This window comes from Pleurodeles waltl, chromosome 3_1 (assembly GCF_031143425.1).
Source record: "Pleurodeles waltl isolate 20211129_DDA chromosome 3_1, aPleWal1.hap1.20221129, whole genome shotgun sequence".
NCBI lineage: Eukaryota > Metazoa > Chordata > Amphibia > Caudata > Salamandridae > Pleurodeles > Pleurodeles waltl.
The window spans coordinates 1,957,069,150-1,957,095,809 of NC_090440.1; the positions used below are offsets into that span (position 1 = coordinate 1,957,069,150).

A 26,660-nucleotide genomic window follows, 5' to 3' on the forward strand; every position below is an offset into this window, starting at 1 on the left:
ACTAGCTCTTCTCTAATCTTTTCCCATAATGAATAAAAGGTTGCAAATTTACTCCCGATGACGGCAGAAGTAGAAGTTTTTCCAGAGTTGGGAAAAAAGTGTTTGGTGGGACAGTGAACTTGTAAATGTTCAATAGATTTTCACATGAGTAAATCTACACATGTATATTTGCTTGTGCTAAATTAAAGTTCACACATATTTTCTAGGAGTACGATTTCCTGGTCTAATTCTGTAAATTCTTGTGAATTCATGAAACCCACAAGACCTATACCATGGGTGCCCTTTTGTGACTTCATGAATTGGGTCCCCAATCAGGTCTGGCGCTATCAAAGACATTTTGTTTTGATTAAACTTCTATTTCTCCCTGTATCTGTTGGCTGGCTTTACTGTGAGTGATCACATTCTGCTTTTCCACAAAGAGCATATTGGCACACAAAGTAGTTTTGTTCAGTACCAGGAACCACTGTGACAATCAGTGGCGTAACAAAAGTGGAGGGGGTTCCCCTGCAAAAAACATGGAGCACCCCCTCCAGACTCACTCAGGGCAGGTGCTGTGCTGGTGGAGCCCCCTGGAGGGGGCTGCAGGGCCTTTGCTATGCCATTGGTGGCAATCTGTGCTTTTAAAACCAAAAACCCTTTTTTTCTTTTTGCCAGTGTTTATAACAACACCGTGTTACAAAAGCCATGTCAAAACAAGACACGCATTGACGAAAGAAAAAGACTCACAAAAAATGTCAGATTGGTTGTCTTTGCCAGTGCTAGTTTATTTTCATGCTTTCCATAATCCTGTTGGAAATGGTTACACTGATTTTACCATTAGGAATATTTTTTGGACATACTAGCATTCATTAATACATTTTACTAAATGAAGCTTCAAAGAAGGAGCACCTACAATTTCATAGTAATGAAACGTTTTTTCCTACTTGCATTTTTTTCTGAACATTTTATTTTGGAAACAAAGAATCATTACTCTTGTCTACAAGCTTCTGCAAATATTTGCATCTCATCAGAAAGCATTCTGGGAGCATTATACTTAGCCTCATATTGTTAAACTTTTCAAACATGTGTGTTCACTTTTTTCTTTACTGGAACCGCTGTCAGTAGTGCAGTGCGACCTTAAAATGTTTATGTACAGCCTTCATCCTAATAATGAAGGCTTTCCATTAATGAACCATAAATACAAGTTTGAAAAGCATTAACATATGGACACACATATTAACTCAACTGCAGACAGTTCCCTTCTCTGTAATCTGGCAGCCAAAGGGTTTGTGCCGCAGGGGGTTGGTCCTACTTGTCCCAAGGACAAGATAAACATGAAAACTTGTTGCCCTTGAACCAAACAATATGTGTCGGCGATATGAATTCCACATCCCTGCCATCCTATACACAGCAAGTAATGCTGAAAGTTAGAATATTGCAAGTCATCGAGGAGCTTCATAGAGGAAGGAGGGCAAAGGCGGAGTTCTCTTATAAGGTTATGGAACGCCAAGGTGACTTGCAATATCCTTATCATGTAGGACAGGGGGTACTTTACCCCATATAATACATGCCCACACCATCACCTTTCCTACAAACCACTTTATACCTTGGCATGTAGTTCTTTTATATGAAAGAGCAAGCATACCTGCAAACATGAAGAAAAAGAAAATAAATCTTCCTGCACAAAATTAAACACACCAACAAACTGTTACATATTTGTGGCAAACAGATATCAGAAACAATTCACTACAAGTCATTCAAAAATGCTGCAGTATCTCAGAACATGTAGGAAAATGCAGAAAGACTTTAGCTTTTCTCCATCTAAGCAGTGGAAAAAATAAATATTATCTTTGCTTGTCATTGTAAACTATTAAAATAGAGCAGAAAAGCAATGTTTCACTTATGATGCTTTAAACAGCTGCTTCAATTATGCTCCATGCCCTGACTTGCCCTTCACCTCTGCTGCTGGCTCTGGCAGAGGCATTGTGAATATAACCTTATAATAGTCCAGTTTTGATGCCTTTTCTTTATAAAAGTAGCCAATTCTAAAGAAATCAGTGACTGACATTTATAGAGGGATTACAGAATATAATTTATTATTAAACATTATAAATATAATCCCTGTATATGCGGCAGTCACAGATTTCTTTATAGTGGGCTGGAATCATGGTGTCCAGGACTGTGGCCGATGTATTTTGAGGTTGCTTCTAATAGCATTCCCACCGCCCCCAGCCACCAGTCCCATACGCCTCTTACATTCTGAACCACCTGGTAAATACCTATAGGGTTTCTGCATCTCTGCAATAAAGAGAATTGAAAAACAAATAATAGCTCTAGTAGTATAGGCATAGCCACCCCAACATGGTTGGCTTGTCCACAACAATGATAATACTAAAGACATATAGAGTCCCTCAGGTGAGGCTGGCTCTCACAGATGCATGGTGGAGGATCCCCCCAACCTCCCACTAGGCCATTAAGCTCAAACAGAGACCACATTTTTAGGCAATTTGTCTTTAGGTAAGATGAAAGGAGACAGTTGACATTTCCTGGAAAGTTCAGTGTCAGGCAAAAATATAGTTAATGTTCATCAGAGTGTAAAATGTTCCTTTTCGAATGATGATGGAAACTTTTTTTTTCAGCTGGGCTGTGGTTTGTGATTGTTTCCACTAGTCTTCTGTGTTATTTGCCTGGGATGAGGTCTGTTTGGCAGTTGTCAAATGTGACCAACCAGTAGCTCACAAACTTCATGTAAATGTTTGACAACATGGTGCTTGCCTTTCAGCGAAAAGTGGAAGTAAAAAAGGTTCCCCCAAATATATGTGATGTTCTCTTTCTGGAGGAAGGATATGACCTCTCTAAAATCTAATCTGAAGGCTAGGGTATAAACTGAGGTATCTTGGAAGAAGGAGAGGGTCTCACCTTTGAAGATCAGAAGCTCTGCTTTCTGGCCTCCAAAAGGATCTTTTCTTTTTCTTGGAATTAGAGAGGACCACATCATCACATAAGGAACCAGGCTTTTGTGTTGCTGGAAGGCCGACAATACCCAGTGTGTGTAGTTGAAAATTAGCTGTTCTGGCAGATGTTGAAATAAGTGTACAAACCGTGCCTGGACATGGGCCTCAAGCTCTTTATTTGGTAAGTCCATTTTGATGCCTATTAGACAAATATTGTTGCATCAGGCTAGATTTTCAAGGTCATCAATTTTGTTTGCTGTGACTTGTTGATGCTGTTATGGTGCTGATTTGGAGGGCTTGTTCGTGCACATGTTCAGTCAAGCTACTAATAGCACAATCCAACCTGCATTCTGCTCCCTGGAGAGAACAGTTAAGTACTGAGATTTTTGCGGTGAGGTCCTGTCCTAGAGAGGTCAGGTCCTTATGAAATTCTTGAAGGAGAAATCTGATATCCTATTTGTTAGCCGGTGAGTGACAGTCTAATGGGTCAACTGGGGGACCCTTGCAAGTTGCACGTGAGCTGTCGAATGGTGGGCCCACATCAGTTTTGTGACTTATGAGCAAGTTGTTAATGGACATTGATTTTGGAGTTTTTGCCATGTTATTAGACATTTCCCTTGCGGTCTTAGATATGTTATTGTTATGTTAAGCAGAATTGTAAAGTGCACTATCACCCTGGAGGATATTCTGGTGCAGAGCAGATGTGAGTGTAGAAGTGAGTTTAGGCACACCCAGGGCCTAATTGGACTGCTCGAAAAGGCAGGTCTTCAGCTTCATGCGGAATTCAAGAAATGAGAAAGAGGCTCTTATGTCTAGCCACAGGTCGTTCCATGCTTCAGAAGCGATGTACGAAAAGGCTTGGACACCAGATCTGGTTCTCCATATGCGTGGAATTTGTGCGAGTAGGAGTACGGACGAGCAGATGTGCCTGGAAGGTTTGTGAAGTCAGCAGCGACTTTTGAGGTATGCTGGGCCAATGTTATGTTGTGCCTTGAAAGTTTGACCGGTGAGCTGAGAGCAGAAGCACAAAGATGGTTAGTGCTACTCAAACGAAATATATAATATGCTATTCACCTTGGTGTAGTCTTTGGGTGTATGACAGCTGGGCCTAAATGGGGAACGTGCCCACTGCTCCACTAGAGGCGACTGATTTTACTAGACCCTAGATCAAAGGCTCAGAATTACTGTGGTTAATTCTCACCTTTCTGTACTAGTTACAACTCCAGCCTTGGGGGCAAGCGAGTGATCTCCTCATGCTATTGGCTGTGATTGGTTCAGTGGTGGGGTGAGCTCTGCATGACTAGGGGTCACCCGACCAGATTTCCAGACAAGGTCCTGTCTCTTGGGCCACTCAGTGTGATGTCATTCAGACACCTACTCCTCCAGTGCAAATGTCCCGATGTACCAGCTCTCTCAAATGTGCCCGCATAAGGGAATCGCAGGTCCCCAGCCTGCGAGACATGGAGTTGCCTTCCGTCAGGCCCCAGACCTATTTGCAAGCTTACCACCTGTCACCTTTGCTGGTCCTTCTCCTCCAACCAGAGGGCCCCAAGATCCCAGTGCTGGCCTGGTCTCTTGATGCAGTGGCTGCCTCTACCTCAAAGGGCTCCACCTGTCCATGTGTTCTCAATCTTGCGAGTTAGAATCTGCATGCATAACACATTGAGATCTGATAGAGCCAAACTCATGGGGTCTGACCCACACTGGGACTGCTACCTGCTGATGCATTTGCCATTGGGCCCCACTTTAATTGGTGTTGGGTTATGGCCAACTGGCTGCTTTCTCCTTCAGGACTTGGCTCTCTGGTCCGCCCTCCATCTTGGCTGGAACTATGGAAATAAACTTTTGGGCAATGAGCGGGCTAATCCTGTCTAGCACAAAAAGTGCACCCAAGGTGATAGTTGCCCAATGCCTTCAAATGTTAAGATATTAAAAGCTCAATAGAAGGAGGGACCTCTTTTTGGGAGCGATGTCGATTGAGCTATACAGTGACCATATCACAGGTTATTTGCAACACTACAGAAGCATTAAGCGCAGGGTGTGGAGGATTGTTTAGGACCTTGGTACGCAATACTGAAACAGTGGAACACATAATGCATATATTGAAAATTTGAGACTCACAGCCTGTATTAGTGTTTTGTGATACAAATATAAGGAATGAATGCAGCATATCTTTGAGGACATTGCAATGGAGTGATTGATTACACTTAAAAGGAAAGTGGGTAGAGATTTGTTGCTTTATGAACTAGCCCTGAAAAAGTAAAGGGAAGTTGTGAAACGTGTGGGCTGTACTACCACAAGGAAAAGTTCTGGCTAAATTGCAATGTTAAAATTGGTTCATTTATTTAACTTATGTTATTCAGTGGTTAAAGAGGCTGTGTTAATACAAGCAAAAGTGCTTGGTTAACAGCAATGTACAAACTGTAGCATTTACGAAATATTTGTTATTCAATGGTCAAGGATGGCCATGTTGATCTGTTGTTGAATAGGATTTGCTAATAATAAATATATTTTATTATCCGATGCAAGAGCAATCGATTTCAGGTGTCTTTTTAAGGTGCCTACTTCTATTATCTTTTGATATGGAAAAAAAACAGTATGAACTGTTGCCAGTGGTATCTAATTTATTATTTTTTTCAAGTTCCAAATTTCCTCTGTCCCAATTTGTAAATTACCCTTTTAAATCTTAAACAGTGAAATAAGCTATGTTTTCAGTGACCCTAACATACATTCTTAATTAGCAACTTAGCCGCGGCTGGCAACCTTTCCTTTATAGGCTGTCCTTCATGTAGATCCAAGTATCCAGAACAGTCCTGGTGTCCTTACGATTCCACAGTACTAACTTCAACTCCGTTTCTTTTACTTTCTAAACTGTGACAGTTTTTTCACTCCCAGGTCGCTACCTAGCCTTTACCTAGCAGTACCATGTCCATGCCCAAGAATTTTCAAAACCTCTATCATGTCTTAACATTTTCTAACCTGCCACCAATTCCTAACATTACTAAGCTACTACTATGTGTGCAGTTTCCACTGGGCATAAAGTGCTAAAGCTGAAACTGAATTCTTACACTTACGAGTCATCATTAGGTTCTTACATTTCGAACTGTTGGCATAGTTATGCTTCCTGGACACTTCATTAAAATCCCTTTGACTCCACTAGTTCCTTGAATTATCTGAACCTACACAGTACCCTTGCACTTATTGAATTACTACCTTGTAATTACACTTCGTGGCTACCATCAAGCCCTTTTACATTAACAGCTGCATCAAGGTCTTATTCTGCGATTGCCACCTTGTCCTTGCATTACCTGAACTGCATCGGGTAGTAATACTTCATTTGTACCATCTTATTTTTTAACCTCCTGAGCAGTCATCAAGCTTCATTCACTTCTACACCTCTTTCAAGACCAAACACTTCTTGGGTACTATTATGCATAGAGTTGTGCTTATCTGCTACGGTTTGCTTACCTGAGCTGCCAACGCATCTTTACACTTCTACCCACCTCAGATCCCTACACTGGTTGCTCATCAACAAAAGGATCATTTTCAAAGTCCTCGTCCACGCTCACAAAGCCCTCCACGACACTGGACCGTCCTACCTCAACGAACAAGTAAACTTCCACACACCAACTCGACAGCTCCGCTCCGCCCACCTCGCCTTCGCTACAGTCCCCTGCATCCAACGCACCACCTCCGGCGGCAGATCCTTCTTCCACCTCGCCACCAAGACCTGGAACTCCCTCCCCACCAACGTACGCAAGACCCAGGACCTCCTAACCTTCAGAGAGCACCTAAAAACATGGCTTTGAGCAGTAAACACCCCCCAGCGCCTTGAGACCCTGCCGGGTGAGTAGTGGGCTTAAGAAATTATTTGATTGATTGATATAACCACCACTGTATCCCCATAGCTACGCAGCTTATGAACACATTTCCTGTGAGCCTATGGAGATGAGCTATGCTGTTATGAAGTCTTCACATTTCTGAGCTGTTAACACATTCTATCAAATTCTCAGTTGCCACGGTTTCCCTATATTTCTTGAACTGTCATCAAGTCTGAACATTTCACAGGTTGCCAGTGACTCTATACACTCTCTCGCTATCTCTAAGCCCTCACATTCCCTGAGCCGCGAACTAGGCTAATTATGCAGCTCGAGTCCTTACATTTCCAGAGCTGCAATTAAATCGGTGTCCACCATTAAAATGATGACACCATGTTCTCAGATGGATTAGTGCTTTTCTAATGTTACATATTTTAAGTAACTGAAAATTTCTGTTCATTCGTACATGATTTTGGTTTTTAATCATATTTTGTGTACACTTTTGAAAAAGCCTGCCACCTCACACGGTACCTCCACGTATTACACAACAGGTTACGAAGTACAGATATTACATAGTGAACATAGAATACGCTGAAAAGCCTTACAAGGTGTAGGTTTTCAGCTGATGTTGGAGGCTTTGATGAGTTAAGCTCAATTTCAAGGTTTTCAAATCTCCACACAACACGAAAGGCAGTCTTTTTCAGGGTGGTGGGAAACGTTGCTTTCACCAGTGAGAGGCACCTTTCCCATGCCAATTTCCTCATCAATGTCCGCGTACAGCTACTCAAGCACTGACTGCATCCAAGCTAGGTGTCCACCATAAGCCCCACCCTCAGTAAGACATCGCCTTCTTGCTCACACAGTGAAAATAAATCTGTTAATGGGTGACGTGGTTTGAAAAATAAAATCAATAAACCAAACTTCAAAACATCTAAGAGGCAAAAGCCTATTTGGTATGTTGTTATACTAAAACAAAATATAAAGATGATGTATGTGTTTCACTTTAACATTTAAAATGATATAAAAGCTTTATCCTCCCTTAATTTAAAAGGGGAACATTAATCATGTAATTTGCTTGATATTTGCCCCATATAAATAAAAAAACGTTTTTTTCCTCAAAAATGTACTTTAAGCACGTGCCTGTTAACTTTAAGTTTTAGTACTGTTATTGTGACAAAAGCTAAACACAAAAAGAAGAATACTCTTGGGGTTTGGCGAGTAACTGAGAACAGTTTTAAAAGAGTAGACCAAATATAGAATTTACACTGAAATAATGACTTTTAGAATGACCCATAAGTTATGCACAGAATCCTTTTAAAACGAAACACAAAGAAAAAGAAGCATAATTTAGTATTTAAGGAAAAGGTCACTTAAATTAATTTACATCAATAACAGTTCCTAGGAGGAGAAAGAAAAGGAAGGGGTGTTTAATGGGTCTGGAGGAATAAAGAATGCAGAAATAGAAACCTACGGGGCATTTTTCTAAGAATTTGCCCTTTTGCTTTTGTTAGACGGGCCTAACCCATTACTTAGCCTGAAGGGAGTGCGGAAACAATCAAGAAAGAAACAAGAAGAGAATGCTTCGCAGCAATCAGCTAACATGACTGCTTAAAGGAGAACGACTTGGTAGGTGGCTGGCAACCAAATACTAACAAAGAGCAGGAAGGGAAACAGCTAAAAACATCTAAAGCTACAGAGAGAGATTTCAATGCGTACCAACCACCCTTGAAAACTGAGCGAATTACATTTCAATTAATTCAAAAGAAACAACAGGAATCTACACTTTGGAATGCTTTGTCTAATCAGAGCTACTTATTAGAGCTACTTACAAACCGCAGCCTTAGTTGTCACATGAACGGGTTGCCAGCTGTGCAGCTCCATTTTTTTTTAGGGGGGGTTGTAAAAAGGGCAGAGTTACACTTGGAGTTTCTTGATGTATCACTCAGGTTTCAGGAAGGTCTTCGGAGTTTACCAGGTGCGTATTTACTGCAGGGTTGTGGGACCGAAGATAGTCCTGAGCACCAAATTAAAAGTAGCCACCATAAGCAGAGAGATACAGGGGCGGCTCCTCCACAAGGGTAGAGGTGCGCCCCCCCGCCCTCCACCAGCAGCAACCACTGCAAATCCTTTCACAAGAAAGGGATAAACTGTGTTTATTATCCCTTCCTTGTGAAAGGGGCGGGGTATTGGGGGTGACGAGCAGAGGGAAGTGCACTGTGCACTCCCCTCACAGCACGTGTGTTTGGCCAGCTGTCTTGGGCCTGCCAAACAAATGCGCACAGGGCTCTCTGCAGCCCAGCAACGAAGTTGCTAAGCTGCAGAGAGCCTGCACAGGCTCCCAGTTTGCCTGGGACGGCCCTGGCTGGGCGCTCCCAGCCAATCCTGATGCTGCTTTAAGCAGAGTCAGGATTGGCCGCAGGGCAGGCTGGGAGCCTGTGCCAGCATGCAGCAGAGGAGCAGCACGCGGGAGTGGAGGTACATTTTTTTGTTGTTGTTGTTTAAATGTTATTAATTCTCATTCTCCCCCATACCTAGCCCTCCTCCTTCCCTTATTCCCCTCCCTCCTTTCGGGCCGCCCGCCTCAGGAATCCCTGCAAAGCCGTGAATGGTGAGATAGCACAAAAAAAATAATAATAATTACCCACATTTGCAGATCGGGGCAATTTAAAACTTGTAAAGACACGATACATAGGTGTTTTGCAAAGTATGTTATACCACATGCATTTGTGCTTGCTGCAGGTATTGTTTGCCATAATATTACTTAATAGACAATAAAGCCGGCCCACAAACAGCCAAACACCACCTCGCACACTGACCTGTCAGATCAGTCTTTGGGTACTGCCAGATAGCTCCATTGGCAAGTACTATCCTGGCAGAGGGAGGGCTTGTTATGTACCCAAGTAGAACTTTAATTTGAGGCAAAACCAGTGGGGTGTTATTTAAGGCCCAATTTAGATCTCAATGGCGGGGTTACCCTGTCACAAGAGTGATGGATATCCCGTCCACCGAAATCTAAACACCACATAAAACAAAGGTATTTATACTTCAGTGGATGGGATATCCGTTACCGGTGCGACGGAATAACCCCTCCACCGAGATCTAAATCAGGCCTTTGTCTTTGGCAGTCGGCCGCCAGAAGCAAAGGACCTGCATCTGCCCAATTAGACTGTGTGAAGAAAGCTCTGACAAATCTGGAAGGAAAATTAAGATTTATTCACATAAAAAGGGAGAGGAGACAAAAGGGGCAAACTTCAGTCCACTCAGATACTGAACACTGACAAGTACATTGAAAGAGGTACAATTCCATAAAAAGAATGCTTTTACGCACACACAGACATAATACATGTCACATGCAATGCACATGAGAAGAGATCACAACACACCTTTTCACTAAAAACACAAATCTAACATCCACTTCCAAATACAAGTTCTAAAATACACAAAGTACCAAACCCTCATACCAGCATCACACACACGTAATCAAGGGCATATGCTAACAGTCATAACAAACACACCACTCAAAGATTAATAAACTCACAAACCTTTACAGGAGGCTACTTAATGTGAGCACTGTGTCCAACTACTCTAGGACAGCTACTCTCGGACTGAGAGAGTGCCACACAGGATAGGTTCAAACTGACTTCTCATGAGCTGTGACAGAATGGTCTTTAGCTCCCATGTCAAAGAAGGATTCTTTAAAGGAGGATAAACTCTACAAAGGCCTTTCATGAACTCCTTCATTAGTCTGTTGGACCATAAAAAGACTTTCCCACATTGCCTCTGAAATCTGGAAATCGCTGCCAGATTAATTTATATTGAGGAATGCGCTAAACCGGATTTCATCAGGTGAAGTAAGTAAGGCAGAATCTGCCCTGGAGAGGATATAAGGGGATGCAGTTTGTTTTTCACACAGCAAAAATAAAATCTCTTCCATTGCGCCTTATCACATTTACTAGTGGCATCCGCCAGCAACTGCTGAAGAAATTACTATCCTCTGGTATACTGAGTGATCCAAAATCATTGTCATGAGAGCCAAACTGACAAGCTGAGCGACTGTATTTATGGGTGAACAATCTGACCTTTGTTCATGGACAGGAGGCTCTCTGTAGGTGTAAAATGAACGTGCAGACATTCTCATTGGAGAAGAAGCTCTGTGAACTAGTACTGCTTTGGCCATGAGGGAGCTGTCAGAATGAGGTGCCATGGCTCTTGCTTCATTTTTCAAAGAACTTTTGGAATCAAGGGAAACTGAGGGAAAGCATAAGCAAACATTCCAGTGCAGGCTAGAAGAAAGGCATTTTTGCAAGACTTTTTCAAAGGAAACATGCTTATATATATATTGCATTTTTTGTTCCAAAGAATTGCAAATTAATACAGGTTTGGGGCTCCCCACTGTTGGAAAACTTGGGAGTAACTGTTGATGATTTAGCTACCATTCGTGACACTGCAATCCTGCTCAGGGAATCTGCCCACTCGTTCTCCACCCACATGTTCCTCTTGTAGAGAAATTTTGTGAGCAATCAACCATTCCCATATTTGTCGGGCTTGACAAGACATTTGATTTTGTTCCTCCCCGTTTGGTAAGAGAGAACATGGTTGTGATATTGTATCTCCTATTCTGGGAAGAAAATATTAAAGGCCTAGAAAGACAGCCTTCAATTTCAGAAGATTGATGTTCGTCTTTGCCTCTTGAAAATACAATTTTCTGTGAGTTTCTAGGTCCTGCAGGTGACTTCCCCAACTCTCTAGGGAAGCGTCTGCTGTCATTTCAATATGGGACTGCACAGGAACGAACAATAGGCCCTGAGAGACATTTTCTATTTTTCCCCACCAAGCCATCGTTAGTTTCATAGCTGGGATAATTGTTACTGTGTCTTCAAAAGTTCCTTTGGCTTTAACTCATTGTGCATCCAATTGCTCTTGTAAGGATTTCATGCACAAACGGCAAATTGGGATTAACACAATACAAGACGACATAATTCCCAATATTGACTTGAACATTATAACAGAAGTGAACTTCTTTTTTGAGAGGGAAGTGGTTATTGCTGTTATGCATTAAATTATTTCTGTAATTTTGTATGCCTTTGGGATGTTCAAATACAGAATTTCTCCCAGGCAAACTGACAATCTGGATGGAGTTAGGGATGATTTTTCCTTGTTTAGCATTATACCTAAAGTTTTGAATAGCCGAAGACAAGGCCACGTAGATCATTTTGCTGATTGGAATGTGGGGCTCTTTATAAGCTAGTCGTCCAGGTGTAAGAACACCTGATGACCGTTTATTCTCAAGAAAGCAGTCACAGGGGCCATGCATTTTGAGAAGACTCTGGGAGCTGCATGCAGCTCAAAGGGAAGCACTTTGAATTGGTAATGGCATCCTACCACCTCGAACCTCAGAAACGTTTGATGTTTCACAAGTATGGGGATATGAAAGTACCCATCTAGGAGATCGAAAGACATCATATAAACCCCCATATTTAGCAATTGTAAAATCTCCTCTAAAGTCAGCATTCTGAAAGGCTGTTTCTGTATGTATTTGTTTAACAGCCTCAGATCCATCACCTGTATCCATTCTCCTGACATCTTTTTGAGGAGGAAGAAGTTGGAAAAGAAGCCCTTGTTGCATGTATTAACAGAACTTCTTCTACCGTATCATAAGCAAATTTCCTGCTTCAACAGATGAGATCTCTTGTGAGGAGTGGGACTGAGAGGCTTTTGAACAAATTCCAGGGTGAGGCCATGTTTTATCACGTCTAACAACCATTTGTTTGAAGGGAAACTCTTCCACTCATTGTAAAATTTGGAAAGGTGTTTTCCTAGATGATGTTGATGAGACAGAGGTGACTAGTGCCTGCAAATTGTCACTGGTGCCTAGAGGAGTCTTGAGTTTTTCCCCCAGCCGGAGGACGTCTACATGCAGGCTGCTGTGATAAGGAGAGGCTCTGTATTGCTGTTGGGGTGCATACTGAGGACATACCCCTGTTGGGAATAGGGCTGGTATCTGTTTTTCTAAGATGCTCTGGGCATAAACGGGCTTCCTTGAAAGGGCTAAAAGCGGTGTTGTTGCAATGTACCCAAAGAAGTGCAGTATCCATGTCTGCCTTGACAGATTGAAGGACATCATTAACATGTTTCCCAAACAGATTCTCAGCATCAAAGGCCACGTCTAATATTTCTGCCTGTACTTCTGGCCAAAAGGCTGTGTATCTCAGCCAACCATGACAGCGCAGGACCACCGCACCTGACATCTGTCGAAAAGGTGTTGAGGAGAGATCAATCACTGTGCCTACAATTTCAGGGGAAGCTCTGTCACCTTCCTGAAGAACTTCCTTTGTTTCTTTCTTATCCTCTGGTAAAAATACTAGAAAGGGCTGAAATGTCAGACCACATTTATCTGTCATATCTACCGAAAAAGGCCAGCTCATCGGTGCCCCTGATAGGGGTTGCTGCCATAGCCAAGAAGCCCTTACCAATATTGTCCAGTTGACTACCCTCCTTATGAGGAGCAGGTGAGCATGGGGGCAAAAGAGTTTCTGGAAAGCCTGTGGGCTGCCGGCATGATGACAGTCAGGGTGCGGGTGACTAAACATGTAGGTGAAATTTCTGGCGCCTTATACTTTTTATTCAGACTAGAAACAACAGCTACCGCCAAAGCTGGGGTCTTCATGAGCTTCAAACCATTCTCCCAAATGTAATCAACAATGGGAACTGAGCGTATGGATTTTTTTAGCGGAAACTTTAAAATCATATAGGAAACATTCAGTCTGTTTGAAAGGTAGAGACAAGTCAAAGCAGTTAGAAGTCTGGTCCAAGACCATATAAAACCCTCCGATTTCGCCTAGAGGTGAGTTAGCAGGTGATGGTGTGGGCGAACCAGATAACAGAGCTATATAATCGTCACATTCCTGGCTATCACCTGAAGATTTTCTCCTTCTTCTGGCTGCTCCTCCTCATCGCCCTTGATAAAGTCATCTCTCATTGTAATGGGAGGCAAAACTCATTTTTACCTTTTAATTTTGCGTGCCTAAAGGACTTTTAGAAAGATACCTGGTGTTTCAGAACGCCCTGGAGTATGCTGTACTGGAATATTTGCTTCAGGAAGCCTCCTGTAATAGTCATTCAACATGTGGCTAAAGTCACTTACCAGTGATTTAGGTACCGAAATGGTGTCTTCATGTGAGCCATGATGTTTCTCATAAGGCTCATCGTAAGGATAATGCTGCTGAAAAGTGTCATAAAGATGAGCAGCAGATTGCGGTCTGTCTTAAAAAGAAAAATCTCCTTCCAAATATGTAGAAGTGTCCTTACCAAGGTCATCGTCATGAGTATCCTGGCATTTGACATTTAACTGAGCGGGACTCCAAGGTGGCCCAAATGGCCCTTCATCGCCAGACTGTTCCATCTTCAGAAGACACACAGGAAGCAGAGGGGACACCTTGCCTGTATCCGGAAGTAAAGCCACTTGAATCCAGTCATCTGAAATGAGATTTGTCTCTTTATTAGCTGTCAAAGGGCACTTTGACAACTGCAGCGATGAAAGAAAAGTCAACTTCTATGTTCATGTACGAGCAGTTGGCCTTGAAGTAAAAGTTCCCGTCGATGGTGGTGCCGTTGATGACAATGGCATTGTTACCTTCTTCATCGACTAGGAAGATGCCATCATTGTTCTAGTCTTCGGAGTCACCGACGCAGTGGTTGAAGCTTGTATCGACGATCTTACTGGCGTCCCATTAGCCTTCGACAAAACAATTCAAGGCAACGAGTCTCCTGACATACAGATTTTCTTTGATGATGGATCCTTAAACGGAGTCACGGGCACAAATGAGAAGGAAGAAAGAGCCGGTTTATGAGAAGAGGACAGACTAGAGGGTTTTCTATTATCAGACCTTTCTGACACACAGTCCTTGTTGTGAGACCTTGCTTTCTTGGTAGCTTTCTCATATCAGGTTAAGTCCTCATTTTTAAGTTTTTCCCTCAATGGAGAATGACTGTGCCCTTCATCATCCGAATTAGAATCAGAATGGGCCTTCTTTTCTGATACCAAAGAACCAGCTTGGCCTCACAAACCTTTACGGTCTTAGCTGACTTGCAATGCTTAAACATTAGGTTTATGGTGAGGGTGTAAAGCAGTGAAGGCATTCCTTATGGGGATCTTCAGAGAATTATATTGGTTTACCAAAAGATGTGCAAGGCCTGAAAAGAGTCTTCTTAGATCCTTCTGACAAGGTAATCAGGAAAAAGAACCCAAAAGTTCTTACCTTTGAGTTGCCTGAAGATCAAAATATCACTCCTGAGAGCAGAGGAAAGGTCATAACTTGACAAAGCACTAAGACTGAGCAGAGCTCAGCTAGACTCCGTCACACACAATGTGTGGTTAGAAATCTGAGATGTGGTGGCTCTGCAGGGAAAGACGGATTCAGGGCATTGGTTCTGACTGGTTGAAGTTTGGTTCTAATAAAACATGGTGAACTGGTTACCAATGTTACTTGGCTTGGCTTGCTATACTTCTATTTAGGTATAGCACAGCTTATTATTATTACTGTGCGACTCCCACCATGGCAGTGAGGAAGATTCAAGCATGCAAATCTATGAAAGATTCAGTACTAGACAACTCGACTTTTTATTTTTTGTTTCAGCCTGGCGAGAAAACATTTTACAGATAATTTAAATAAACATGCAAAAATCTTTCATTTCAACGGGGTGAACAAAACCCCACAATAAGAGATAACCCAGACACTCCTCTTCAAGCTAGTCTCATACTGTTAAATACCAATCAACTGGGACTTAACAAAACACACCAGATGCATTTCACTGTTAAAGAATCTAATTTTTCTTCAATTCATGCTATTTTGAAAAATGTGGGTCCCAGAATTTGTCTTTCTATAATGAAATGTCAGCTCTTTCAATATATTTGTTTTTCTAACTCAATAGTTGTCTCATTTCAGTATGCTAGGTGGGTTTGTATCCTTCCATATTCTGCCATTCCATTTTTATGTACCAGTGTTGCTGTGCATACTATATTCTCCTTGATGCTCCTTTTTTCCTCTATGGGCTGAGGGGCATGCCAGCAAGGGCTGTTTCCTTTTTGCTTTTCATGCTGTTTTCATGCCTTTTGCTCAAACAGAGAGGTAAATAAATTTGCAGAGCTATCCATATTTCTTGCACCTTGTAACATTCCAACAATAGATTTTATCAGGAACCGGTTTCCTTAGATTTGGGGCAATTTAGATATGATTCTGGGAACCATTCCTTATATTACACTGGTGTATAATATAAATAATGCACAGTATGATAAACACTGATAGTTTGAGCCATGGATAAGCTTGCATATTTTAACACAGGCTTGACTTAGTTCTTCTTTTATTAATATAACCCCTGGTGCATGACATTTTGTCCTGAATCTCATTTAGTACTTTTTCTTCTGCAATCAATATTGAAAAATGTTCTCGCAAACGTAAAGGAAAGTTTCAGTTCTATCGGGACACAAAGAAAGCGTGGCATAATCCTTGCCTCTATTTCAGCAGCAGCCATATTCAAACAAATACTTAAAAACGTCATTTTTCCACAGTTCATGGGGAAATAAGAAACACATTGTCCAATCAGGGCTCAACATAACCCTCTTGAACCCCTGTCCGTTGATGCACCTCCTCTTTCTTCCTGTGACCAAAGTAGACGCTGGAACTCCTCACTCTTGTTTGGACGACTCCGATCCTGCAGGAATCAATGGGACAAATTCAAACGAGGAGCTTAGGTGAGATAATCATCAGTCCAGTGCACCATAACACAGACACATTTGAAGGGTCTAGAATCCCTAATGAACAACTGGTCAACATAGCAAGCATGTAAATTTATCAAAACACATTGCTTACACCTTTTAAGGGAACCTTCTACATAGTTGGGTGGGCAAAGATCACATAGCAGAGGGTGCGCTAATCTTCACCTCTGTATCCTTAACAGAACTGAAACTTTCATTTACAATTGCTAGGAAAAGTTTCATTCTATGTTAGGACCCGGAGGCGAGGATTATGCCAGTTAAGAGCTTGTCTACCACCAGAGTCACAATGGAGGAAACTGGTTTGAAATAAAACCTCCTAAAGGTTGAATCCAAAGACCAGTCTATGATGTTCCTAATATCCTCCAAGCAATCCCCAAAGGGCAAAGGCTTTCAATGCCATAGCCCCTCTGGTGGAATGAGCGCCAAAACCCTGCATGTCAATACCCACCTCTTGCATGGTCCATCGAAAACACTGTGCAATAGTTGGGAAGGAGACTGCCTTATGTGTTTTACAGGAGCAATTAGCAGCTGCCTCTCCCCATGGGGCCCACAGCTCTTCTGTCATTGCCTCATACTCACTTGAACCAACAAACTACACGCAGTTTGGAGAACCTGGGAAGGCCGAGTAAAAAATTAGTCTGGAGTTACACTTTGCAGGACCTCCAGGACACATGAAAGGAAACTTTCTCAGGAGTAAACTTACATCTGGTAATGTCCATAGCCTGGATATTAAAGACCCAGCGACAAGAAACCAAACATAAAGCCACCAACTTCCCAGGCAATTGTTTCCATGGAAGGCATTTGTCTTCAGGCTGAGGAAGAATAGGTGCAACACTTTGTTGACAGACCAAAGATCAAATATCTCAGCTCTGGAGGAACAGACAACCTGATGCACCTGAGAAGTTTCCGCCCCAACAGGTGTTCACCAACCGGCCGGCTGGCCGGCCGCCCCTCCCGCCCTCCCAATGGGCATGTCTTGCAAAAATTGCGGATCGAAAAGTGTTGACCGATCTATAGGACGACCCTTCCATCACCAAAGAGGCCAGGAAGTTCAAGATGTGGACAACATCTATCCCCACTGGATCCTAACCATGTTGCTGACTCCAGCCCAACCATCGAGACCAAAGCTGAGCAGTCTTGTTTCACCATATTCTCTGCCCAGGCTCGGGAGAGGAGGTTCGCAGCGTTGTGCGAAAGTCCTGGGACTTGTGAGCGAGACCTATAATCCTCCCCGCCGTAAGCAGTATGGACCAGTTGATCATTAGCGAGTGGGGATTCTGGAGGGATCCTTGAGGAGATATGGTTATTGGGCTAGACAGATTGTAAAATATCAAGAAAGTTCCAAAAGAACCTAAATCCAGACTTGCGACTTCCAAATTGGAGTTACTACCACCATATCCACCTGCTGCTGGTGCTTCTGCATTACGAGTCTCATTATCATCGCGTCAGATGGGAAGGCATAGCCCATCTCATTGGACCAGCCTTGGAGGAACGGATTGGTCACCTTAGAGTCAGGATCCGGCCTCGAACTGAAGTGCTATGGAAGTTGATGGCCGAGACGGGACGCAAAGAGATTGATCGTGAAAGGACCCCCACCAGCTCCATAAGGCTTGAAACATTTCTGGAATCAGTTACCACAGGCTCGCATCAGTGAGATGGCGAGACTGTCAATCCGTTACTTGGTTGGCAGAGCCCAGTAGATGTTTTGCAATTACTGATAGTAGTGGTCGAGGCAGCACTCCCTGAAACTCTTCGCAGGGTCCGCAGAGCTCTGGAGCGCATGCTTCCCAAACTGCTGATGTAGCGGACTTCCGCCACATTGTCCATTTTCAGAAGCATACAGCACTGGGCATGTTCTGTCATCTAGCACCTCACCGCAAAGGATCCCGCTTTCAGTTCCAGGCAGTTGATATGCAAGGCCTGGTCTGAGGCAGAACATTCGCCTCTGGTGAACTCCCCACAATGTGCCACCCAAGCCACTGGCGCTGGATTCCATCACAAGGTCTGGTTGTGATCTGAAAATTGCACACCTGTTCCAGGCCTCAATGTATTGGAGCCGCCACCGCAGCTCGTCCTTTACCTCGCCCCAAAGGGGAACATGTTGGGATCATGTGAGGCCAGGGAGCAGATGTGCCACCTTCAGGTATTGCAGGGCCCGTGGGTACTCCTAGGTGAAGTAGAATACCCTGAAGCGAGGGAGGTCCTGCCACGGACTCCTTCTTGAAGGTTGACCTTTACCAGGGGCCTGTGATTGTGGGCGCTGGCCCCTTGCTACGGCCGGCCCCAGTGAAAACCTGGGGGTAAAAATGCACTTTATCAATGACTGTGCTTTGTCAAGTGAATTGACGGTGGAGACAAACTTCCCGAGCTCTTTGATAAAGGTTCACCGAAGAGCTCGCCGTGCGCTACCTGCCCCGCCTCTGAGGTCGCCAAGTCCCCCAACTTGGGATCAATCTTGATCAGAAGAGATCTGCGCTTCTCTGTAGAGATGGCTCAGTTAGCATTTCCCAAAAATATAACTGCCCTTTGGGCCCAACCAGAGAGTACCTCAGGGGAGACGAGGGCCCCAGATGTTTTAGCATACTCAGCTAAGACCTTAGTTAATGGCCCTTTCAGGTCTAACAGTTTATCTTGGCATGACCGCCAGGAGCGGTCAGTACCCTTCTTTGGGTCCTGCACATATCTGGCCAAGAACATGGCCATTTTACAATCTATCTCTGGCGTAGCTGCGACCTTGCCCTTCAGCAAAGGTCTGGGACATTCCGTCCTTAGGCGGTTGCAGATCTCTTGATCTGGGAGCTTGTGACCGGTCATGATTGGAATCTCCAGACACAGCACTAACAAACACAAGAGAGGTATTGCGTAATGCCTGTTTCTGATACACGCAATTCAATTATCTGCACCAGACATATCTCACTCCAGCTAGAATAAAGTGTATGTTCCCACAGTCTAACCCGGAATGCCCGAGATGCGGGCTGCCGGAAGCAGATTTTTTACATATGACGTGGAGCTGCCCACCGATACACCGTATATCGCAGGAAGCAACAACACAAACAGCTACCTGGTCGAGATTACCCCTACTCCCCTCCCCGGAGTCCTGCCTGCTAGGGGTGTGCACGCGGCGAGCGGTAGGCAAACAAAAACACAGGTGCGCTGACCTCACGTTCATCTTACTCAAACGCTTAATAGCCATAAAGTGGAAATCACCCAGCGCCCCAGACATACACCGTTGCACACTGGACTAAAGCAGAAACACAAGTGCTACACACACTACGTGACTGGAGGTCAAAGGGGCAGATATATGGGACTCCATCATAGAGCAGGTGGAACAAAAAGATGATGAAGATGAAGAAGCAGCATCTTCTTCTTCTTTCTCTCTCTCCTCCTTTCCTCTCTCCTCCCCCACCTCACCCCCCCCCCCACCCTTTTTTTTCTTTCCGTTCTCACCCACGCCCTCCTTCTGGGCTATTTCTCCCCACATCACTGGACACAGGCTGGAACCATACATGAGCAATTCAATGTATTTTTGGCGTTTATTATTATTGTTAACTTTTTCTCCTTTTTTGTATTTTTATTAGGATATAGACTGAGTGATCTGTTGACACATCATGTAAACTGCAGAGACATACCAACTGTAAGATAACTCGATATAATAATTTGGTGATATGCTCAGCTTACTGTAAATAATGATAAAAACTAATAAACAGATAAAAAAAAAAAACATTGGAATCTCCATCCGATCCCGCTGGGGATCCTTTGGAGGTGGGGGAGGGATGAAGAGGGGTCAGAAGGTGATGACTATTGGTCCCCTCCGTGCTCGGGGTGGGGGTTAAAGTATAGTCCAGGAAGGCCTTCTTAAGTCTGGCAAAGATGTCCAGATCTACCCCCAGTGCCCTGCGTGTGCTTGCACAGGTTCTCAGTAGTTGCAGGATATATAGGAGGTGGGGGGAGTCAAAGGCCCAGGTAGTCCTTCCCTCAAAGGGAGGAGTGGTAGGCACTGCTGTGCATAGGTGAAAAGTTTCCTATGTAGAGGCTCAACTGCGTCTGAGACCGTCCCGAGGAAGCATCAACCGCCTTGCAGAACTCGACTGACAGTGGGAAATACAATACCTCGAATTCTCATACTACTCCATGCTTGCCAATAAATGGAGGTAAGCAATTACCAAGGGAAGTGTATACATATATATATGTATGCATGTATGTATGTATACAGAGGGCAACGTCTGGTGTAGGGCGAACCCAAGCAAACAGGGAAGTAAGCCTTCAAGGACATCAATGCAGCCTTGGTTATATCGGCCAATCACCACAGCCTGGGACTGTGTCCTTGAATTATCGACAGCACTGCCTTGTCACTAGTTGGTAAACAGACCCCTGGGGCGTAAGGCTGTGTGGGGCACCCTGAATGAGAGACACACGATCGAGACACTCTCAGCTGCATCACAGAGAGAGTGCTGAAAGCACTGTCCGATCTGCACTTCAAGGAAAAGAGACGCCCTTGTAGACCACACACCCTCTAGCAGCAGCATGTTTGTTTGAACATGGCTGCTGTTGAAATAAAGAAAGTGTGGCATAATCCTCACCTCCGGATCCTGACATTGAATTTGTATTTAGATGAAATGCGAACCGTATCACAGATATATTCCAACCCGTCTTTCTGACATATAGAAACATATCTCTGAAACAGGCATGAAATTCACTCTAACACAAAGTGGTTCTGTGATGCCAATTGCCATGCGGGCACTAAATCTGTTTCATCTCATTCTATTTCACTACTGGCTGAACGCTTAGCTATGATTTTCATAAAGATCCTGTAGTCAGTAGTAAGAGGTATGAGGGGCGTTACAAGCAGCACTGTCTGGGATATTGTTAGTAGGTTTTGAAAAATAACCTAGTAGATCTTCCTGAAAACACAATGGGTTCTGTCTTGTCTAACGTTTTCGCTAAATGTAAGGAAATGCCTCCTTGGCATGGTTACCCCCTGACTTTTTGCCTTTGCTGATGCTAAGTTAGGATTGAAAGTGTGCTGGGACCCTGCTAACCAGGCCCCAGCACCAGTGTTCTTTCCCTAAACTGTACCTTTGCTTCCACAATGGCACACCCCTGGCACTCAGGTAAGTCCCTTGTAACTCACAGCTTGTGTGTGCTGGTGGGGAGAAAATTACTAAGTCAACATGGCACTCCCCTCAGAGTGCCATGCCAACCTCACACTGCCTGTGGCATAGGTAAGTCACCCCTCTAGCAGGCCTTACAGCCCTAAGGCAGGGTGCACTATACCACAGGTGAGGGCATATGTGCATGAGCACTATGCCCCTACAGTGTCTAAGCCAAACCTTAGACATTGTAAGTGCAGGGTAGCCATAAGAGTATATGGTCTGGGAGTTTGTCAAACACGAACTCCACAGTTCCATAATGGCTACACTGAAATCTGGGAAGTTTGGTATCAAACTTCTCAGCACAATAAATGCACACTAATGCCAGTGTGGAATTTATTGTAACATGCACCTAGAGGGCATTGTAGAGATGCCCCCCTGAATACCAATCCGACTTCTAGTGTGGGACTGACCAGTTTCTGCCAGCCTGCCACAATCAGACAAGTCGCTAGCCACCTTGGGAGAGTGCCTTTGTCCCTCTGTGGCCTGGAACAAAGCCTGTACTGGGTGGAGGTGCTTCACAACTTCCCCTGCAGGAACTGTAATACCTAGCGGTGAGCCTCAAAGGCTCACCCCCTTTGTTACAGCGCCACAGGGCATCCCAGCTAGTGGAGATGCCCGCCCCTCCGGCCACTCCCCCCACTTTTGGCGGCAAGGCTGGAGGAGATAATTAGGAAAACAAGGAGGAGTCACCCACCAGTCAGGACAGCCCCTAAGGTGCCCTGAGCGGAGGTGACCCCTGCCTTCAGAAATCCTCCATCTTAGTTTTGGAGGATTCCCCCAATAGGATTAGGTATGTGCCCCCCTCCCCTCAGGAAGGAGGCACAAAGAGGGTGTAGCCACCCTCCATGCCTCCAGGACAGTAACCATTGGCTACTGCCCTCCCAGACCTAAACACACCCCTAAATTTAGTATTTAGGGGCACCCCAGAACCCAGGAAAGCAGATTCCTGCAACCTGAACTAAAAAGAAGGACTGCTGACCTACAAGCCTGCAGAGACGACGGAAGACGGCAACTGCTTTGGCCCCAGCCCTACCGGCCTGTCTCCTGACTCGAAAACCTGCAACCTGCGACGCATCCAACAGAGACCAGCGATCTCTGAAGCCTCAGAGGACTGTCCTGAATCCCAGGACCAAGAAACTCCCATGAGCAGCGGCTCTGCTCGACAACCAGCAACAAGCTTGAAACTTTTCTACAACTTTAAAGACCTCACTCTTCCCGCCGGAAATGTGAGACTTCACACTCTGCACCCGACGCCCCCGGCCCGAGATCCAGAGAACCAACACCACAGGGAGGACTTCCCGGCGACTGCGACCCCGTGAGTAGCTCGAGACGACACCCCTGATCCCCCACACCAACGCCTGCAGAGAGAATCCAGAGGCTCCCCCTGACCGCGACTGCCTGTAACAAGGGACCCGACACCTGGACCAAGCACTGCACCCGCAGCCCCCAGGACCTGAAGGAACCAAACTTCAGTGCAGGAGTGACCCCCAGGCGACCCTCTGCCTAGCCCAGGTGGTGGTTGGCCCAAGAAGCCCCTCTGTGCCCTGCCTGCACCGCTAGAGTGACTCCCGGGTCCCTCCATTGAAACCAATACAAAACCAGACGCCTGCTTTGCACACTGCACCCGGCCGCCCCTATGCCGCTGAGGGTGTGTTTTGTGTGTCTACTTGTGTCCCCGCCCAGTGCTCTACAAAACTCCCCTGGTCTGCCCTGCCCCCCCCCCCCTCCCCAGAGGACACGGGTACTTACCTGCTGGCAGACTGGAACCGGAGCACCCCTGTTCTTCATAGGTGCCTATGTGTTTTGGGCACCTCTTTGACCTCTGCACCCGACCAGCCCGAGCTGCTGGTGTGGTAACTATGGGGTTGCCTTGAACCCCCAACGGTGGGCTGCCTATGCCCAGGAACTGAGACTTGTAAGTGTTTTACTTACCTCACAATCTAACCAATACTTACCTCCTCCAGGAACTGTTGATTTTTGCACTCTCTACTTTTAAATAGCTTATTGCCATTTGAACAAAAACTGTATATGTTATTGCTCTAATTCAAAGTTCCTAACTTACCTGTGTGGAGTACCTTGCATTTTATGTATTTACTTCAAATCTTGAACTTGTGGTTCTAAAAGTAAATTAAGGAAATATATTTTTCTATATAAAAACTATTGGCCTGGAGTTAAGTCTTTGAGTGTGTGTTTCTCATTTATTGCCTCTGTGTGTGTGTGTACAACAAATGCTTAACACTACCCTCTGCTCGACCACATTACCACAAAATAGAGCATTAGAATGATCTAATGTTGCCACTATCTTACCTCTAAGGGGAACCCTTGGACTCTGCGCACACTATCTCTTACTTTGAGATAGTATATACAGAGCCAACTTCCTACACTACCTAAACCATCTGACCATGGTGATTTGCCCGTCAACCAACCCTTATCGACTTTTTCACTTCTGCTTTTGGGACTGAGCTTGATTCTATTTCATTTTTGAGAAGGGTCTAGGTAGTAGAGGAAGTCCTTAAAAGAATTTCCTGATCACCTCATTTTTTATATCAAACATTTCGTATACAGCTTCCTATAATGATTTTGAAAAACTTTTTATACTTTATCTGGGTCATTTAACAGTAAGTTAGCTTGGAGAACATCAATAGTTCGGATTTTATCCACCTACTGTTGTATTTTGACATGCCAAACACATAATGGCCTCACCTTATTCCCTTCTTCGTATATTATTGCTCAAAACTGAGGACATGTGCTAAGCTTTCCTGCTTGTAACTTCTTTTTATCTCATTCCACACCTCATTGTTGGTAGATAATGTGGTGGCAACATCTATTCGTCAATTCTGAATTTTATCTTGGCACAAAATTTGATCTTTTGCAGTAATAGAGATATGTTTAAAAAAGTTCTAAACCCATTTCAAACCACTGGTATTGGGGTGGAGTTGACATTTGTAGTAAAATAATTGTCTATGCCTTTTTGTAATTATCCCTTATTTTCTTTATGTTCTAGAAGTTTGCCATTACATCTTCACATCGGCCAGGCAATTTCACGAGCATTACCTCTGCATTTAACAGTTAATGCTACCAAGCAGTGATCAGCAACTATTGCGGGAATAAGGTTTACATAAAGGGCAACTGCATCACTGATTTAAAAAAATAGTCTTATCTTGCAGAGGCGGTGAATCGTGAATTTGTGGTAGTATATTGATGAATATGTAGCTGCAAATCAAGGCACATATCTTTCAGAATATAGACATGTATTAACTTGTGTAACCGTTTCCTGATTTCGTTCCAACCCTTGTTGACCCATTGTCGCACATTTGGTGAGTCACCCTATTTGAGATCTTCGCTGAAAAATGCCTCACACATAATTATTGTGTTTGGAAAGATGGTTAATGTAATTATTTAATCTACCAGTGCTTGAGGATCATTCATGACTGGCCCATAAAAAGAGACCAATGTGCATGAACAGTTTTGCCATAGTAATGAAATCATCCATCTGCTCTTACTATCTTCCTCAGTCATGTCTGTGTGCCCTTTTTGCACCCCACAACTTATTACTGTGGTGCCCCTTTGAGAAGCAGTAGCACTGTCAAATATCTCCTGGATCCAACAGTGCGTCCGTTTCATCATGATCTGTGTCTGGGTGTCTTGAAAATAGGAAAATGAAGAACGTAATTTAGCCCATCCCCATTCAATGCCATTACTTTAAACATATTTTATTAAAATCAGAATATTGTGGAATTATTCTCTCCAGGCATTTTTCTCCCTTTGCTCTAAATACCTTTTCCCTCCGACCCTTACACCCACCACCCAACTCTTGACCACGGTAATTCTGGCCAACATCGATACTAGATCAGGTTTAGTCTAGCCACTGCAGGTTTTAGTGAATGTGGCTGACAGTATTCAAGGAAGCAGCAGTGTTACTCTGCATCCAGCAGATTCTAAAACCTGGCATATGTCAGAGCACTGTCACAACATAGTCCAGAAGCTAACTCACATGAATGCACATTTCAGTCTGGTTTTACATGACAGTTAAAAGACCAACATTTTTCGTTGTTAGTGAAACACTTCCGAGTGATCATGGCTAGCTACCTTCAAATTTTTCAATGCTATAAATGCTGCGCAAATGCAATTCATACTGTAAGATTCTCATTTCTTTCACACACCTTGCAATGTCAAAAGAATAATCAGCAAACACAGAAAAGACTAATCTAGCAGAGGATTTAATTCTGGTTTTTTCACAGGCCTTATTTAGAGTGTTCACCTTTATAAAATAGTCCTGAAAGAACACTGTAATAGTTCTAAACTAAGTGATTACTTCAGGGATTAAAAATGGATTACGATGTGCTCTGGCAATAGATGAAGGTTTGGGATATTCATCTCACTCTTCTTCTAAAATGTCACCTATTAATAATGGTATGATCCATTTAATCAAGTAGGCATGCCAACAATATAGAGATCATTCAGCCGGGATCCATTTTCCCTTTCTTTGCATTTCCCATGTATTGTTTCACCTGGGTATTTTACAGTTCACTTATTTTTGGGATTTCAGATTCTAGTTTTTCAACACACTCTTCCATTTTGGGTTATTGTTATAACTTCAGCTTTTACTTTCTCCGAAAATTCTTCCATCTTCTTGTTTAGATGTTCACAATTTATATTATATTCTTTCCAGGTATTTTTAACCCAGCAATCTGCTTAAGTATTATTTTTAGCAAGTTTTAGCCAAAGGTTTTATAGTGCATTAGACTTTCATCAAGTATTTGGGGATTCCAATTTTTTTTTTTTTTTTCTTTTACTTTTAACCAAAACAATTGTTAGTTGGAATATAATCAGTTGCTACCTTGGATGTTCTTGAAGGACATAAGTCAAAGGGTGTCTTACAGATATCTTTCTTTTAAGGAGCAGTAGCTTTTCCTGTTTTATAATAAGCAAAGAACTTTATTCAGCTTTCATATCTTTTCCTTGAGAAGTTTCCCTTTGT

General features: G+C 43.6%; 1 protein-coding gene across 5 annotated transcripts in view; it reads right to left on the minus strand.

Moving 5' to 3' along the window:
* Positions 1–26,660, minus strand: part of ZSWIM7 (zinc finger SWIM-type containing 7) — a 541,174-nt gene that overhangs the window by 367,693 nt on the left and 146,821 nt on the right. Inside the window, exon 4 of one of the 5 annotated variants that reach the window (XM_069226292.1) lies at positions 15,399–16,462. The exons of the other annotated variants lie outside the window; for them this stretch is intronic. Coding sequence (XP_069082393.1) covers positions 16,351–16,462 — 112 coding nt within the window. The 3' untranslated portion in view covers positions 15,399–16,350. Of the gene's footprint in view, positions 1–15,398; positions 16,463–26,660 lie in introns of those variants that run through there. 5 annotated transcript variants of the gene reach the window in all.